This window comes from Hyla sarda, chromosome 8 (assembly GCF_029499605.1).
Source record: "Hyla sarda isolate aHylSar1 chromosome 8, aHylSar1.hap1, whole genome shotgun sequence".
NCBI classification, from domain to species: domain Eukaryota; kingdom Metazoa; phylum Chordata; class Amphibia; order Anura; family Hylidae; genus Hyla; species Hyla sarda.
In genome coordinates, this window is record NC_079196.1 from 51826076 (window position 1) to 51844335 (window position 18260).

The 18260-nt window shown below is 42.7% G+C and overlaps 1 protein-coding gene across 10 annotated transcripts in view; it reads left to right on the forward strand.

Annotated features, from left to right (window-relative positions):
- MYO3B (myosin IIIB) overlaps nucleotides 1–18260 on the forward strand; it is a 523821-nt gene that overhangs the window by 88939 nt on the left and 416622 nt on the right. For all 10 annotated transcript variants that reach the window (XM_056536145.1, XM_056536147.1, XM_056536146.1 and 7 more), the window contains 2 exons: nucleotides 354–488; nucleotides 16345–16449. In XM_056536145.1, the coding sequence (XP_056392120.1) occupies nucleotides 354–488; nucleotides 16345–16449 (240 nt within the window). The remainder of the gene's footprint in view (nucleotides 1–353; nucleotides 489–16344; nucleotides 16450–18260) is intronic.

The following is an 18260-nucleotide window of genomic DNA, read 5'->3' on the forward strand; positions in this document are numbered from 1 at the left end:
TCACTTTCTGTGCAGCTGTCAATCAAGCTCAGTGCAGAGAAACACTTCCTGAGTTTGGACTCCTGTTAGGCCGGGAGGAGACCGAGCTCACGGTATTAATTGTGGCAGGGAACAGAACAGAGCCACCTAGTGGCCATTTTCTATATTACATTTAAACATATGTTACTTATGTTGATAATTTTAAAAGCAAGTGAATAAGAAAGTGTCTGCTAATTACACAAGGAACACTATATTAAAAGTTTTATTTGGTGACAGTTACTCTTTAAACTAAAGGAACCATAATTCAAAGGAAAATTTGGATTGTGAACTATTGGTTAGGATTATCTCATCAATATGCTGTGCTTTCCTCCTAGGATGTAGATGAGGAGATTGAGGCAGAGTACAATATTCTGACATCACTTCCGAATCACCCAAATGTCGTAATGTTTTATGGAATGTATTACAAAGCCGATCAATATGTTGGTGGACAGCTGTGGCTCGTTCTAGAGGTAAGAGGACTATGGCAATGTATAACTATCCCAACTCTTGTAATTATTATACAATCATGCTATGACATGTCATCACAGTTTCCCTGTCATTTATGTCCATACTAATTGTGGTACCATCAAAGTCTTGGGTTCATGGAATTGATTGCAACTAAGTGTGACATGTATATGGAATGGGTATCTCTTTGGCTTCTCTGGTTTGCTCACACAGTCTAAAAACATACTAATAGGTTAACTGGCTTCCTATACAATTTTCCTTAATAGATATATATGAGAAATAAATGAGTTAAAGGGGTATTCTGGCCTCATACATCTTATCCCCTATCAAAAGGATAGGGGATAAGATGTCTGATCACAGGGGTCCTGTGCCGAGTGCTGCCTCTGAGACGTGACGTCACGGCAACGCCCCCTCGTGACATCACGCCACGCCTCCATTCATGTCTATGGGATGGGGTGTGACGGCACAAAATGCCGGGGGCTGCACCAAGATCACGGGGGTCCCAGCGGCGGAACCCCTACGATCAGACATCTTATCCCCTATCCTTTGGATAGGGGATAAGATGTATAAGACCGGAATACCCCTTTAAATTGTGAACAGTACCAGACGATCATCTGGTGGTCCTAAAGTCAGATTCAATAGTCCTGCAGAAGACAACTTCATTTACAGCTGACCTTGAAACCAATGACCTGCTTCTTGGGTCTATATTTTATGCTGTGGTTCTCGAAAAATCTCTCAGGTCTTTCTGATGATATGTCCTTTATGTACATTGATAGCGCCCCCTACAGTACAGGGAGGTATTACATGTTCTGTACTATTTACCTGTGCCAGGGTTAGCTGCTCCTTTGGACACCAGGTGAGGGCGGCTCCATGTTACTTTTTTTTAGGACATTGCTTTTTCTGTACAGGACCCTGAAGAAGCTCATCTCCTCTACATAGACCAGTGTTTCCCAACCAGGGTGCCTCCAGCTGTTGCAAACTACAGCTCCCAGCATGCCCGGACAGCCTTTGGCTGTCCGGGCATGCTGGGAGTTGTAGTTTTGCAACAGCTGGAGGCACCCTGGTTGGGAAACACTGACATAGACAGTGATATACAGCTCCTAGCAGATCTTTCTTACTTTTATATGTACGATCTTACTTTATCTATATTAGTTATCTACTTATTTTTGTTTAATCCTTACTTTTTCCTATTTTTGGATGACATTTTGGTGGCTTCAGAACCAATTACCAGGTTTCCATAGAGTTATGGTCTCAACATACAATGGTTTCAACATACAATGGTTGTCCCGGAACCAATTAATATTGTAACTTGAGGGACCGCTGTATATCAGTATACCATACAGAGACATCCAGTAATAAAATGTACACAGTGCAGCATGTTTTTTGTTTTTTTTACAATGAGAACCTATTTACCATTGTAAGCCTATACATCAGCCTGAGCATTATGATGAGAGCCCCTCCCAATGTATAGTTTCGACAGTCACTACAAGATACAGTGTGTAGAACGCCTGACCGTTTTATTTCCTTTGCTTCAGTACATAATTGATTATATATCCCATTCACTAACAAGCTGTGAAAAAAGTGCAACCTTAAAAGCTATTGGGATTCTCATTAAGACGGAGATGCTTGACATTCCCCAGAAGTCATTGCTGTCACTTGCTTTACTTTTTATGGAGCTGATTTCTTTATGACCAGGAGGACTATTAGTATAATTTTTTCTTTAGTTTCCTGTCGTTATATCCAACTTCTCATGGACCGAATTGTGTTCTGTGGACAAGATAGGGTGATGGAGCGTGCAGGATGGAATCACTAACAGGAGTGTGCCATTAGTCTGTTTTTTAGGGAATATATAGCTGGTAACAGGAGACATAATACATGCTAGGAAGACATCATACCAGCCGGAACTTTATTGGTATATAGATCGTTCCACTCAGCCTTTTACAGTGCATACTTGGCTTTATTGGTCCCAGTAATCTCTTCCCCATCTTTCCTGAGGATTTTTAAAGGGTACCTCTCATCAAAAAAACTTTTGATATATTATAGATTAATGTATGCAGAATAACTTTACAATTGCATGTTATTAAAAAATATGCTTCTTTCTATTAAATTTTCCACTTTGAAGAAATGACCACTAGGGGTCTCCCTACCAGTCCTGGCGGCAAGCATTTCAGACTCATGCTGGAGTCCTAAACACTACGAGCTGCCAGTCTGCTTTGTTCACAAAGGAGAACACTCAGAGCTGCCAGCCTGCTTTGTTCACAGCCTGTTTGGCTGTGAACAAAGCAGGCTGGCAGCTCTGAGTGTTTAGGACTCCAGCATGAGTCAGAAATGCTTGCTGACAGGACTGATCAGGAAAAATACAATAGAAAGAAGCATATTTTTCATTAACATGCTATTGGAAAGTTATTCAACATTCATTAATCTAAAATATATCAAAAGTTTATTTGATGAGAGGTCCCCTTTAATACTCTGCCACTGCTTATCTTCAGTGATTTAGCGACATTTAAAATTGGGACTCTAGATCACTAAGAACACTTCTTCAAAAGACAATAAGGCTAGGTTCACACTATGGAATTTCCGACCAGAATTTTGCCTAGGAATTTCGGTCAGAAATTTCATTGAGAAATTTTGGTGCAGCAGAATGTCCGCATGGTCCTAGTGGCGAGTGATTCAGTCGGCGCTTGCAGCACTCGAAACCTCAGGACAAAATGTTTCCATCCGGAGCTTCCTAAGTGTGAACCTAGTCCTAGGGGCCCAAACACCTTTAACAGTGATGACTCCTTCTTTCAAACACATGCACATAAGCTTTCCCAAGCATGCATGTACTTTCAATGAGAGAGAGAGAAGCCTGCTGTCAGAGCGGTGACTTGCATTAAGGGGCCCCCTCCCATAGAATTGCATTAAGGGGGCATGGCTGTGACATCACGAGTGTGGCGTGACCGTGATGTCAGGAGCCTCCGCCCCGCATCGCCAGTCAGCTAGCCGTAGCGAAGTTTGCTCCATGCACCGGATGTCTGGGGGGCGGCAGCCGAGGTCGCGGGGGTCCCCAGCAGCGAGACCCCCGTGATCAGACATTTTATTCCCTATCCTTTGAATAGAGTACCCCTTTAAGGAAAACCAAAGGGTGAGGCCTTGCAATGTAAGATGCATGATTCTTCTCTCCTCGACTTCATCTGTCAGGGAAAAGTCAGGGGGCCACCATATACATTAGTGTTGTGAGGTGCAGGGCAGATGTTGTTACCCTAGGGGCAGATGGCATTAACCCCTTGTATTCGTGACGCCAGGGCGTGGTTTAGGACTTGACTTGAGGCCTTCAACACTCTGGACACACACACTAGGCACGACTGACCTCAGCAAAGACTTGGTGCAAAAGAGAGAGAGAGGCTAGCTCCTCCCAGGGCTTATATGGGGGAGACTAGGTCCATAGGTCCATAGAAGCAATTATATAGAAGAAGAATCACTAGAACCACTAGAATCCAGGCGCTGCTTTATCCAAAGATGCAAGGATGCAGGTAGGTATTGTTAACCAGATACTTTTATTTATATTATAGCATACAAGTTAGCAGGATCATGACGCGTTTCGGGGTCTGCTACCCCTTCCTCAGATGATCTAGGGAACTACTGACACAAGCAGACCTTATGTAGTATCAAAATGAAGGGAGTACAGGTCAAGGGGGTGGGCTTGATGTGATGTCTCATCCAGTCCACTTACAAGCAGCATAGTAGAAAATACAGAGAAAAATACAAATTATATACCTATGTAGTATAGCTGCATAAATACAGGGTAAACCCCAATAATGGAAAGGACAAAATGCAATTAAATACATAAAAACCGCTTGTAGCTGTCACTGCAACAATGGGAAGTACATGGGAAGTACTACCCGGTAGTAATACATCAAAGCGAGGCTCCGTTGAGGGAGCCGTCACGATAGTAAACAGTGTAACATGTGGGGCCAGTTGTAAACATAAGAGTCCCGATGTACACATGGGGGGACATGTATCAAAGATTTTACCCCTGTTTTGTGTGTATTTTTTTGCGCAAAATTTTGCGCAAGCCCTTTTTTTGCGCAATTTTTTTGCGCACGTTTTGGTAGAGCATGTCCTCCAGATGTGGCTGAATCAGGGTACCTTGGAGTGACATCTATAGTACACATGGATTTATTAACTGCGTACTTTTTTTTTTACACCAAAAATTTTGCCGCAAGAGCTGTTTTTTTTGCGCAAATATAAGCCATCTTGGACTTAACGTAGCAAGATGCTCTAAATCATTGATTCTATTTTCCAAAGAGTGGATTTAGGAGATTACTATATTTACCTGCAATTTATGAAGCTCATTGCACTTGATTGATAAATTTAGTGCTTCTGCACATAATTTAGAATTCGGGAAAAGGGGTAAAATGCTTCTACCATAAACAAATAATGATACATGTCCCCCAGAGAGCTGACGGGATCTCCGCAGGCAACGCGCACCAGCGTCTCACTGTCAGGCATCTCTATGGACGCGTCGCTAGGCTGACAACTCTGTAAACACAGAGGCAGCCAATCAGATTGCCGGCTTGCGCCGGAGAGCCGTCAGCAGTGCGAGAGACACGATCGCATACTGTATCTGCGATATTACAGCTGCGGGGTGTCATTCTAAAAAAAAAGAAAGAGAAACACAGCTATATTAGCAATCAGAGAAGGAAAGGAAAGACATTATTTTACTACAAGGTAAGGTGATAGAAGCCAGCTGGCTACTATTTACGGTAAAATGTGATGCCTCAGAGACGTTGCCAAGGACAACAGCACAGAGTCCTGATAGGATGCATATACACTATTCGGACTAGATAATATGGCCACAAATTTAGTATATAAAGGACATATCTTATAAACTATAGGTCCTATTTGGAATAGTGTACAGGGACATATTATAAGTCCCATTCAGGATATATATATCTCATAATAAAAGGAAAAAAGTCAATTATGTGTGTATACCACGTCAAGAATCTAAGGAATGCCTGATAGTCAGATCACAATTTTATAAAAACAAATTAATAATATGTATAAATATATATTTTTATAGAAAATATCTTTATAACATTTTTTAAAATATTAATAAATAATATATAAATAGAGAAAATTAATAACGAAAGGCCATAAAGGGATATTAGAACATTCGTGATCATTGTAAACTAGGTATACTAACATTTCATCTGGGGGCTAGTCCAAAGAAAAAGCAGGAACAGTCAATACCAAAAGATAAAAAAAATATTAAATACATTACCAATTTACATAAAATATTCCATATAAATTACATCCTTACATTTTTACAGATTTTTACAGAGCACTTTCCACCATTTCATTAAGACCTAATGGTACAAGAGTCTGGAGTTTGAAAATCCCAAAATTCTCTCTCCTTCTCAACAAGTAAAATCTTTGGGGATTATCCAATGCAATATTTTCTATGGCTACAAGTTTAATGCAGCCAAAATCTGAACGATGATGAGATAATTTTTCATGATGATTCCAAAAAGTTACGCACAATGACGCACTTTAAAACGGTAGATAGCAATAGCTACTTAGATTTTAGTAGTGCACATTTTAAAAAAAATGGCTTACTAATATTCCTTTCGGACAGTTTAAAAGAATTTGTAGGAACTGCACACTACAGGGTGATTTTGATAAACAGAGCAAGATACTGGAAGCATGGTTTGCTGCCAAAAAATATCCAAGAAAATTGGTAAAATTCTCCCTAGATAGAGCCAAACCTCTAACTCAGCAGGAGTGTCTAGCGCCGAGAACGCAAAGAGGCGACATGGAGGGCAAATCTACACCAGAATGGTCTAGTAATTTTATAGCTACCTTTAATCAAGATAATCAGGCCATTCGCAAAATCTTTGATAAACATTGGCATATTTTATGTAAGGATCCTTTCCTGAAACCTTTGCTTCCCTCCAAGCCCGGCATTACCTTTAGAAGGGGCCGGACACTCAAGAATATTTTGGTGCCCAGTAGATTAAAGGCACCTAAGAAAAACTCACAGACCTTCCTAACTACAGTTGGGTCTTTTAAATGTGGCCACGCGAGATGCAAGTGCTGTGACACAATTGCCAATCGCACTAAAAATTTCTGTTCTAATATTTCCCATGAAAATTTCAATATTAAGACCTTTATTAACTGCTCAACAAGGTTTGCTACCTGCTAGAGTGCCCTTGCGGCCTGCAATACGTGGGCCGCACTACACAATGCCTGAGAGACAGGATCAATAAACACCGGAGCAATACTATTCTACACAGTGTGTCTCGGCATCTAGTCTCTCATCATCGTTCAGATTTTGGCTGCATTAAACTTGTAGCCATAGAAAATATTGCATTGGATAATCCCCAAAGATTTAACTTGTTGAGAAGGAGAGAGAATTTTGGGATTTTCAAACTCCAGACTCTTGTACCATTAGGTCTTAATGAAATGGTGGAAAGGGCTCTGTAGAAATCTGTAAAAATGTAAGGATGTAATTTATATGGAATATTTTATGTAAATTGGTAATGCATTTTATGTTTTTTTTTTATCTTTGTGGTATTGACTGTTCCTGCTTTTTCTTTGGACTAGCCCCCAGATGAAATGTTAGTATACCTATTTTACAATGATCACGAATGTTCTAATATCCCTTTATGGCCTTTCGTTACTAATACACATAATTGACTTTTTTCCTTTTATTATGAGATATATATATCCTGAATGGGACTTATAATATGTCCCTATACTCTATTCCAAATAGGACCTATAGTTTATAAGATATGTCCTTTATATACTAAATTTGTGGCCATATTATCTAGTCCGAATAGTGTATATGCATCCTATCAGGACTCTGTGCTGTTGTCCTTGGCAACGTCTCTGAGGCATCACATTTTACCGTAAATAGTAGCCAGCTGGCTTCTATCACCTTACCTTGTAGTAAAATAATGTCTTTCCTTTCCTTCTCTGATTGCTAATATAGCTGTGTTTCTTTTCTTTTTAGAATGACACCCCGCAGCTGTAATATCGCAGATACAGTATGCGATCGTATCTCTTTCACTGCTGACGGCTCTCCGGCGCAAGCCGCGCCTCTGGCAATCTGATTGGCTGCCTCTGTGTTTACAGAGTTGTCAGCCTAGCGACGCGTCCATAGAGATGCCTGACAGTGAGACGCTGGTGCGCGTTGCCTGCGGAGATCCCGTCAGCTCTCTGTGTACATCGGGACTCTCATGTTTACAACTGGCCCCACATGTTACACTGTTTACTATCGTGACGGCTCCCTCAACGGAGCCTCGCTTTGATGTATTACTACCGGGATGTACTTCCCATTGATGCAGTGACAGCTATAAGCAGTTTTTATGTATTTTATTGCATTTTGTCCTTTCCATTATTGGGTTTTACCCTGTATTTATGCAGCTATACTACATAGGTACCGTATTTATCGGGGTATACCACGCACCGGCCTATAACACGCACCCTCATTTTACCAAGGATATTTGGGTAAAAAAAGTTTTTTACCCAAATATCCATGGTAAAATGAGGGTGCGTGTGTGCGCGTGTATACCCCGATATACCCCCAGGAAAGGCAGGGGGAGAGAGGCCGTCGCTGCCCGCTTCTCTCCCCCTGCCTTTCCTGGGGTCTAGAGCGCTGCTGTCGGCCCTTTTCACCCCCTGGTTATCGGTGCCGCTGCCCGTTCTGTCCCCCTGACTATCGGTGCCGGCGCCGATAGCCAGGGGGAGAGAAGGGGCAGCGGCACCCATTGCCGGCGCCGCTGCCCCGTTGCCTCCCCCCATCCCCGGTGGCATAATTACCTGAGTCGGGTCCGCGCTGCTCCAGGCCTCCGTCGTGTGTCCCCAGCGTCGTTGCTATGCATGGTGCGGCGCACTGACGTAATGCGCCGCGCCGTACAGCGCATAGGAACGACGCTGGGGACGCACGCCGGAGGCCTGGAGCAGCGCGGACCCGACTCAGGTAATTATGCCAATGGGGATGGGGGGAGGCAACGGGGCAGTGGTGCCGGCAATGGGTGCCGCTGCCCCTTCTCTCCCCCTGGCTGTCGGCGCCGCTTCTCTCCCCCTGGCTATCGGCGCCGGCACCGATAGTCAGGGGGACAGAACGGGCAGCGGCGCCGATAACCAGGGGGTGAAAAGGGCCGACAGCAGCGTCTAATCCCCAGGAAAGGCAGGGGGAGAGAAGCGGGCAGCGACGGCCTCTCTCCCCCTGCCTTTCCTGGGGGTGTATCGGCGTATAACACGCACACAGACTTTAGGCAAAAAATTTTAGCCTAAAAAGTACGTGTTATACGCCGATAAATACGGTATATAATTTGTATTTTTCTCTGTATTTTCTACTATGCTGCTTGTAAGTGGACTGGATGTGACATCACATCAAGCCCACCCCCTTGACCTGTACTACCTTCATTGTGATACTATATAAGGTCTGCTGGTGTCAGTAGTTCCCTAGATCATCTGAGGAAGGGGTAGCAGACCCCGAAACGCGTCATGATCCTGCTAACTTGTATGCTATAATATAAATAAAAGTATCTGGTTAACAATACCTACCTGCATCCTTGCATCTTTGGATAAAGCAGCGCCTGGATTCTAGTGGTCTTCTTCTATATAATTGCTTCAGTTCCTACAGGAAGATTCACATCCTCCTGTGACCATCAGGCTTGGCAGCTTATCCTAACCACTTGATACACCGGATGATGGGTGATATGCGCATTCTCTTCATTCTAAGGTGAGCGGCCATCTTAACTAAACCCCTGGGTTTACTTACCCAGTAAGTTTAGTGGATTCCTCACCAACCAAGGGTAATACACGAGGCGCTGCCTCCCGGTTGTCTTTTTTTTTTGTCTCTACTTATATACCATAGGCCCATAGGTCACCTTTGGGGTCAGCTGGTCACTGGTACCTCCTGGGTAACAATCACATGGTACATTTTAATGAAGGCATAACATACAAATGGGGAAACAACTATAGAGGGCCCTAGGGACACTGAGGGACACTGCCTGACAGGGCTGGAAAGGTAGGGGGCAACACCATCCCGTACTGGGCCACCACATTAGACCATTGTTTCCCAACCAGGGTGCCTCCAGCTATTGCAGCACTAAAACTCCCAGCATGCCTGGGAAACCGTTGGTGCCCCGTTCACTGAATCTGTTGTAATGACAGGACATGACCGTAGAAAAAATACTGATGTCTTTTTCTCAGTTTTTACTCCATTCAAATTCTGCAAAACAACAGACAGCAGACGGAACCCAGACGGACCCTATTCATTGGTGTCTTTTGTGCCACGGATCATTCAGCTCAGTTTTTTCTTGCATGACCCGAGCTCCGACACTAGTGTGAACTTAGCCTTACTTAGCCTTCAGTTTGCTCCATCAATGGCTAATATAAGGGGAAGAAGGATCGGCATGTTGGTTTTCCTTGCACAGTGCTTTGTTTCCACAGAAAATAAGCAATTTTGGCAATAACTGATTCCCCCTTCCACCAAGTACTGGGAGCGATAGCTGTTAACCAGTACCGATCTATTGTATATGGCCAGCTTTAGGTAATGTCACTACAAACAACATTATTTTAACAGAATATCAGTCTAATGTAGAACTTGCTGCACTAAAAGTTATTTTTCTTCGATATATATATTATATTTATATATACATAAAATTACTTTTCCGAGGAGGTGAATCATTTTGGAGAATATTGTGCGCTAGCAATCTGTAAAAGAGTTTATATTTTATATGATATGTGAGTGTTAAACCTACATTTATTATTATAGCCGTATATCTCGCTATATGTTGTTGAGCCAGATAAAGTCTGGAAAATGGACTGGCTGTATATTAGTCTTTGTAATGGCATGGCTCCAGTTTCTGCTCATTGACAGCGCACCCTATGAATCATCAATCTGAGTTGACATTAAACATCTTTAAATTGCTCATTTGTTTCAGCTGATGCTAATCTCACAGGCACTTACTGTACATCAGAGCTGCTCCATTAAGTTTGAACAATGAAAAAAGCAGCTGATCTCAGGACTGGCGCTCAAATCCTTCCCAAATCTCTCACTTTATTCAGCGAGGGTGAAGCTGACGCAGATCTAATCAATACGTTCGCACAATAGAAGTGACAACAGATTGATTGGTGGGACCCCGGGAACTGGAACGCAACACTGCTGGATATATTTTACTCATCATTTTCTGTCTTCACTTCAACAACCGCCACTTCGTATCACATTAGTTTCCTTCCGCCTACAGATATAATATACACAATATGATCCTCAAGCTTCCCTCCTCTTTCCTCCTCTTCTAGCTGTTATTGAACCCCTGAGAGCCCCCTTCATTGTGTACTGCTATTTATAATGCTCTGCATTTCAGGTGGTGGAACCAAAGATGAGCTGTTTTCCAATAGTGCGCACACAGCTACTTCCTCCCTTAGTTGCCTATCCAGTCATAGCACAACACTTAGTACTATAACACCCCGACAGGTGTGGACCTGACGTACCACTTATCCGTTTGGCTTTGGGCCAAACTTGGGAGCGAAGTCTAATCTAATCAGTGAAGCCCTGATCTTAACCCTTTATCCTGCTCCAGGATGCGGAAGTTGGACTTCAGCTGCAGGGGAAATACCACATGGCTACTGCAATAGTGGCCCCGGTTAAGTGGCAGCTGGCCTGGCAGGCCAGAACACCCTGATGCCAAGCATCGGGTATAAAGGCAGGAGGGGGGAACTAATGCTGTAGATGGTATTAAGGCAGCAGATAAAGTCTGATACAGCAGAGCTGAGATGGTATTTATGGTAGAGCTGAGTAGCTCAGAAGCAGCCCAGTGGTGTTTAGCTAGCTCAAAGTTCAGAGGCATGGTTGACAATCCAGGTCATGAACTGGAGGGCAAGGAAGTAAAGGAGGATTAGGCAAAGACAGAGTCAGGAAACAGGCTTAGGTCAGGAGTACAGGAATGCCAGAACACAGGAGACAGGAACCTTCACTGTAGAAAACTACAATGTTGCTCAGGCACCAGAGAAAAAGTGAAGCAGGGGTTTATAGGTGGGGGTATTGGAGGAAGCCTAGAATCAGGGATGTGCACAAACTCTTAAAGTGGCAGTATGTGCATGCACATGCCCCCCAAGTGGCGTGCCAGAAACTGTTGCAGCCTGCAGGACGTGCCGCACACCTGCTAATTTGCCATGACTTAGTACTAGTAAAAGTGCACTGAACAGGCTACACTGTACTGGGATAATTATTTATACAGTACAATACTATAGGAGGAATGTAAGAGGAGAAGGGGTTACCGATGCACTGACTCTGCATGGTGCTATGTAAGCAGAAATTAAATAAACAGAAGTAGTACAGAAAGAAAGGGGTAACACTAAGCACTGAACTGCTGCTGAGGATAAGCCTGCAGCCTAAATGTAGGGGGAGATCAGATACAGGAAGCAATTCTGTAAACATACAACAGCAGCACAGCAAGGAAGGGGGTCACACTTAGCAATGGAACTGCTGCTGAGATGAGGCGGAAGCTTTGATTTACCTTTTAGGAATAGTAAGATCCTCTTTAGAAAGGCATTGTAGATAAAGCCTCATGTTTTACTTTATTCTTATTTTGGTGGAAAAAAAAAAACTTTTTTCAAAATAGGTCTTCATTAAAACATGAATTGTGCAGCCTATCTGTTCTCACATACATTGCAGGCTGCTGTGTCCCATTCAGAGTGAATTCCATCAGACTACCCGATCCCAAGACTCTCCCTCCTTTCCTGAACTAACTTCTAAATGGATTTATGACCAGATCAATTATACAATTTGATTGGGTCATAAATTACTTTAGACGATTGTTCAGGAGACGAGCGAAGGTCTGGTGACCAAGGTGTTAGACAACCAGTCTGATGGATTTCCTGCTGAATGAGAATAGTAGAAGACGTGGACGACCACATATTGTAAATGAATGAGTGTCTATGTAATAAATGAGTCCACTAGAGCGAGATCCATTCTACATCATTTGTCTATCTCTTTTCTCACAGCATATGGAAATGGGTTGTCCTATATGGCTTCGGTCAGTGCCAATTTAGCCAAGCACTTGATAATTCAGGCACGCAGAAAGTGCCCAACACTTTCCAGTTACTCTGAGGCCATGCTGTCACATCCGGAATTTCTGCGCAGAATTCCGCATTGGAATTTTGCCGGAGATTCTGCAGCAGCAGAGTCTTATTGTATTTAATTGGATTCTGCTGTGCTGTATTTCCAATGAACCTGTCCATTCCTACTGCAGAATCTGCACGGAATGCAATGCCCTCTGTGAGACCCGGCAAATTATTCAGGCACCCATAGTCTGTGGAATAGTTTTGAGACTGACTGGATGCCTGGAAGAAGCAGCCTCACGACCCCATTTAAAGGGGTACTTCTGTGGAAAACATTTTCTTTCTGGTGCCAGAGAGTTAAACAGATTTGCAAATTACTTCTATTAAAAAATCTTAATCCTTTCAGTACTTATCAGGATGTTCTTTTCTTTTTGAAATTTCTTTTCAGCCTGACCACAGTGCTCTCTGCTGACAACTCTGTTAGAAACTGTCCAGAGTAGGATAGGTTTGCTATGGGGATTTTCTACTGCTCTGGACAGTTCCTAAAATGGACAGCAGAGAGCACTGTGGTCAGGCAGAACGCACATACAGTTCCCATTGACTCCCATGTTTAAAAAAAAAAAAAAAAAAAAAAAAAAGGATAGGGTTTAATACAGTTTTTCACCCGGACCAAAAACTGTGGTAGGCTACGGTTTGGGGTACGGCAAAAAAAAAAAAAAAAAAAACGACAAAACCGTACAGGATGCAAAACAGACACAACTGGATGCATCTTTTGGCATACGGTTTTCAATGGAGAGTCAATGCATACGGTTTTCAATACTGTTACATACGGTTTTCACATTGAAAACGTATACGGGAACTGTATTGCAAAAACGTGGTGTGAATGCAGCCTTATCTACCTTTTGTTTGCGTTGTTTTTTTAGAGAGAAAAATAGAACGTTACATTTGCGGGCATTTTGAGTTTAGAGCGTGTTCAATAGAAATCGGTCTCTTTTATTCATCAATCAAGGTCAAGGTCATGAAGAATCCATCTAGTCAACGGTGGCGCTAATGCAATGTTTCCCAACCAGGGTGCCTCCAGATGTTGCAAAACTACAACTCCCAGCAGGCCTGGACAGCCGAAGGCTGTCCAGGCCTGCTGGGAGTTGTAGTTTTGCAACATCTGGAGGCACCCTGGTTGGGAAACACTGCGCTAATATTTGAAGACAAAAAAGAATTTTAGAAGAGGAATACAATATCAATTACAAAATAAACATGTTGATGTCAATACATAATTTTTCCCCAGAATTAGAAAACATGCAAAGACATCAACATGAAAACCTCGGAGACAGGAAAAGGATGGTTTGCAGGCTAATGTAGTGGTTAAAAACACATTCACCAGGGCCCTAATTCCTGCTTTTTATCACCTTCTTTGATGTATGGCAGTGCACTAATGGAAACTGCTTGCAAGAAGCAGTGCTATTCTGGATCAGGATGTTTCATCTCAGCTGCTGGCAGAGCACACCATCAAGTATAAGTATAGAGATATGGCTACTGTCTGTTTTATATTGCCTGCCAGTGAATGCAGCCATGCAGTAAACGCCTCAAATGACTGTAATTTGTTGCCTCATTGTTATCAAGTACATCAATCTTCTCCTGCCTGGCACTTTCGTCATAGAGAGCGAAGGCTTCTATAAATGGCACAGCCTTGTGAGCTTTCCAATGCACGTGCTGGGGCTGAGTTCTTAAAATATTCTCACCTTTGTTATTTCTTTTATTTTTTTAACCTTCGTATGAATGCAATTGTAGGAGTATAAGATGTCTGGAATCCCCTCAGTCCTGACGTAATGTTTGAAATATAAAAAAGTATAGGCATGGCACCAAAAAAAGTGCAGGAACTCACCCAAGATTTTCACTCAAGGGCTGGTCCAGCAGAACTCCTACGAATGGGAACGGTGTTTCTGCTGTGGAAAAAGTGCAGGAACCCAGTTCCTACGCATTCCTGCAGGACTTGAGCCCTGCATGGCACCCCTCCAATCATCTGTTTGGCAAAGCTGTGGTGCCCACAATACACAATGGACAGGGTGGTAACCAACAGCTCCGTACATTGCGTAGTGGCCGTTTTAGGTTACTGCAGTTTGGCTCCCATTCATTTTGGTAAGAGATGAGCTGCAGTCACCCAGTATCGGCCACTACGCAGAGTTTCCAGCTATGTTCATTATCTATCGCCGGCACATCAGTTCTGGCAAACAGTTTACCAACACAGTGCCAAGTGTTAGCACAGTCTGTGTGGTGTGGCGGGATGGATAACTGGCTTTTACGATCAGATTGCGCAAATGTCAAGTTTGTTATGCCAGATATAGGGTTGTGTATGTAGATGGCTGACAACAAAAATTCCTTGTTGTATGTGATAGAGTAGGAGGATAGGTCTACCCTGGGTATTGTATTTTTCCTCTTTAGTGCAGCCTGGCTTGTTCTTCACTACACTTGGAATGTGACTTAGTTTAGATTTAACTTGTGACTGAAATTCTACACTAGCTTTATGTCCTATTTATCTGAGCAAGCTATCAGAAGTAATTTGTGGTGAACTGAACGAGGATCCCCTTTCTCACTTTTGCTTCCTCGGGTAAGTCTGTCACTGACTAGGCCAGTTCCATAGAAATAGTGCACCTAGTCTTCTGTTGCAATCAGGCCCTTACGTATATGCTTTTCTCCTGAATGATAATTCCTGTAGTACCTCTGTAGCCAGACTTTGTAGGCAGAATAAAATGCGCTGGAACAGTGCAGGAATGTTGAAGATGTAGACAGACTTGAGGACTTGAGGACATGTGCTCCTTCTTTCCTGACCAAGACCAGACTACTCTAACATGTGCGTTTAGGATCGTCCCCCTATTCCGTGGATAGGGGTGGAGACAGGACACACCTTAGTCATTATTGGCTAAGGGTTGGACATGTGACAGATTACCAAAGCTGTTACAGTGATATAGACTTTTGGGTAAGAAACGTTAACCCCTAACACTCTATTTATGTCTCAGTGCATACATACAATGTATTGCAACACAGAAAAATACATTTATAGGGTAGGGTCACACGGAACGGATCCGCAGCGTATTTTACGCTGCGGATCCGCCAATGATCCTACCCTAAATTGTGCCTCCAGCTGTTCCCTCCCTTTTGCGCTGCTCGCAGCAGCAATGCGCCGCTCCGAGCAGCCACACGGGCCTTCAAGTCACCGTGCGTACTCGCAGTGTACTCACAGACATCGCGGAGCGGCCGCGATGTCTGAGTACACTGCGCATGTGCGTGATGACTCGCAAGTCCCTTTGTGGCTGTGAGGAGCGGTGCATTGCCGCTGTGGGAAGCACACAGGGGGGAACAGCTGGAGGCACAATTTAGGGTCGGGTCATCGGCGTATCCTCATCGCAATAAACAGTATGTTCCCAGGTAAATTAGCGCAATTTGTCTCCAAGGCCCCTTCCTTATCCTTTTAAGGATGTAAGAGGTAACAGTAATTTCTGGTATAAGGCCCCAAGGTTGCCAAATAATTTTTTTAATGATTCACTGTGGAATTCAAAATATTTTTCTTTTTTCTTTTTTTATCATGGTCATATAATTTGCATACATAAAGAGTTATCCTTTTTATCTTTCTATATCTGAAGAGTAAATGTCAGAGTATTGTCAATAGACATGCTATTAATCTTAGGAGTAATACAGTCATTTTATGGGGATAATTCCTCTTTGAGTTATGAACTGAGCTGTATCAGTGTAAATGAGTTGTAACATATTGTAAATGAAATGATAATGTCTTTTCTCCTCGTTCCGCAGCTGTGCAATGGAGGATCTGTTACAGATCTTGTGAAAAGCATCCTCAACTGTGGGCAACGTTTGGACGAGGCCATCATTTCATATATCCTATATGGAGCATTATTGGTGAGAAATATTACACCTTATCCCCCTTGACCTACAAGCATAGGCCAATAATCAGGAAAGCCTAGATACCCTTTGACCCTAGAATGAGCAAGAAAGAAAAGGGAAACTGACAGCTGGTTCACCTGCACTGAACCCAATACACAGGGTTTTAGGGGGATTTATAAAAACCTGTGTAGAGAAGTAGTGGTGCAGTTGCCCATAGCAACGAATCACTTCTTTCATTTTTTAGAGTCCTTTTGAATATGAAAGTGATCTGATTGGTTGCTATGGGCAACTGCACCACTATTCCTCTACATTGGATTTGATCAATCTCCCCCATAGTGCAGGTGAACCGGACTAAAATGAGGTATAACTTGCTCGGATCCGGGTACCATTGCTAAAATGTTGATTGTCAACTTTGCGCATACCCAGCAATCCTGCCTCTGTCTCCAATATGCCCGCCCATCTAATGAATATTCATGAAGGACCCTTTGCCCATGTGAGCTCTGTTCATTTACAGAAGTATTTCCCCTGATATGGCTTTTGGGTGGTTTTTGACCCCTTTTTGAACTATTTTGTCGTTTTTTTTTAACCATATTTTCAGCCATTTTTAGATAGACAAAAGCTATAGCCTGAAAAACAGCTATTTTCTTTTAAGAAACATTTAGACAATCTATGGGCTCAATTTAGGAGCCCAAAATATGTACCAAAATATAGGTGAAAATTGCCATATTTTGGCTTGTAAATAGCCAACATTTCATTTTACAGGTGTAAAAATTGCGGCCATAAAATGAACGTGTGTTTGAACAAAGAGCCGCTTTCAGAGCCATTGCTTGTAGCTTCTGGGCCCTTATGCTAAATCTGCAACAGGGCCCCATATGCCAATTACTGTATATTACTGGTCTCTTATGGGGCAGATGTGCTTTAGGGCCCCCTTAGACACCAGGGCCCCGGTGAGACTGCTACCTCTGCTACCTCTATAGCTACGCCCCATGCCGCTTTACTATTGAGTTCAATGGTTAAAAACATGGGCATTTTTTTTTTTCATAACTATTAACCACTGTTTTATGTCTGTTTTTATGGTAATAAATGGTTCAAAATACTGTGTGGAAACAAGGCCTAATACTGAAAGGGGTTGTCAGGATTAGAAAAACAGCTGCTTTCTTCTACAAACAGTGCCACATCTGTCGCCAGGTTATGTGTGGTATTACAACTCAAACCCCATTCACTTTAATTGAACTGACTGTGCCGCTATACTGCACATATATTGAGGACGGGAGTAGTCTGGTTTCTTAAATAAAGTAAAAAAAAAAAAAAAAAGAGCAGACATATACAAAGAAGTGTAAGGAATTGGTTAAAGCCATGTTTTTTTAACCCCATTTTCCAAGTGGTAAGAAAGCAGCTATAGTTTTCTAATCCTGGACAATCCCTTGAATCTTTTCCCACTAAATATTATGTCAGTCTACTTAGCTTCTCTTGCTCTATAACATTATTCTACCAGATCAGACTGCAGGTTCAGTGTGACTGGTTCCCGTAAAGTAGATTTGTCAATAGGAAAAGAGGGGTGTAAATAAGCACATGAATATATAGGGCTAGTCTTCAGGATTCCTGACATACCTTTTTTTATTGCAATAGTTCTCTCACATGATGAGATATAAGCCTTGTTGCTAATATGTAAATTAGGCTCATTTGTCCAGGGGACATTCTCCATCATGGCAAGAACTCAGTGTAAGTCTGCCCATCTCCTCTTATTCACCCTCACCTTGCCCACTTGCATAGGCCTACCCTGCCTTTGACTGACAGCAGGCAAGGAGATGGTAAAAAAGAGGAGA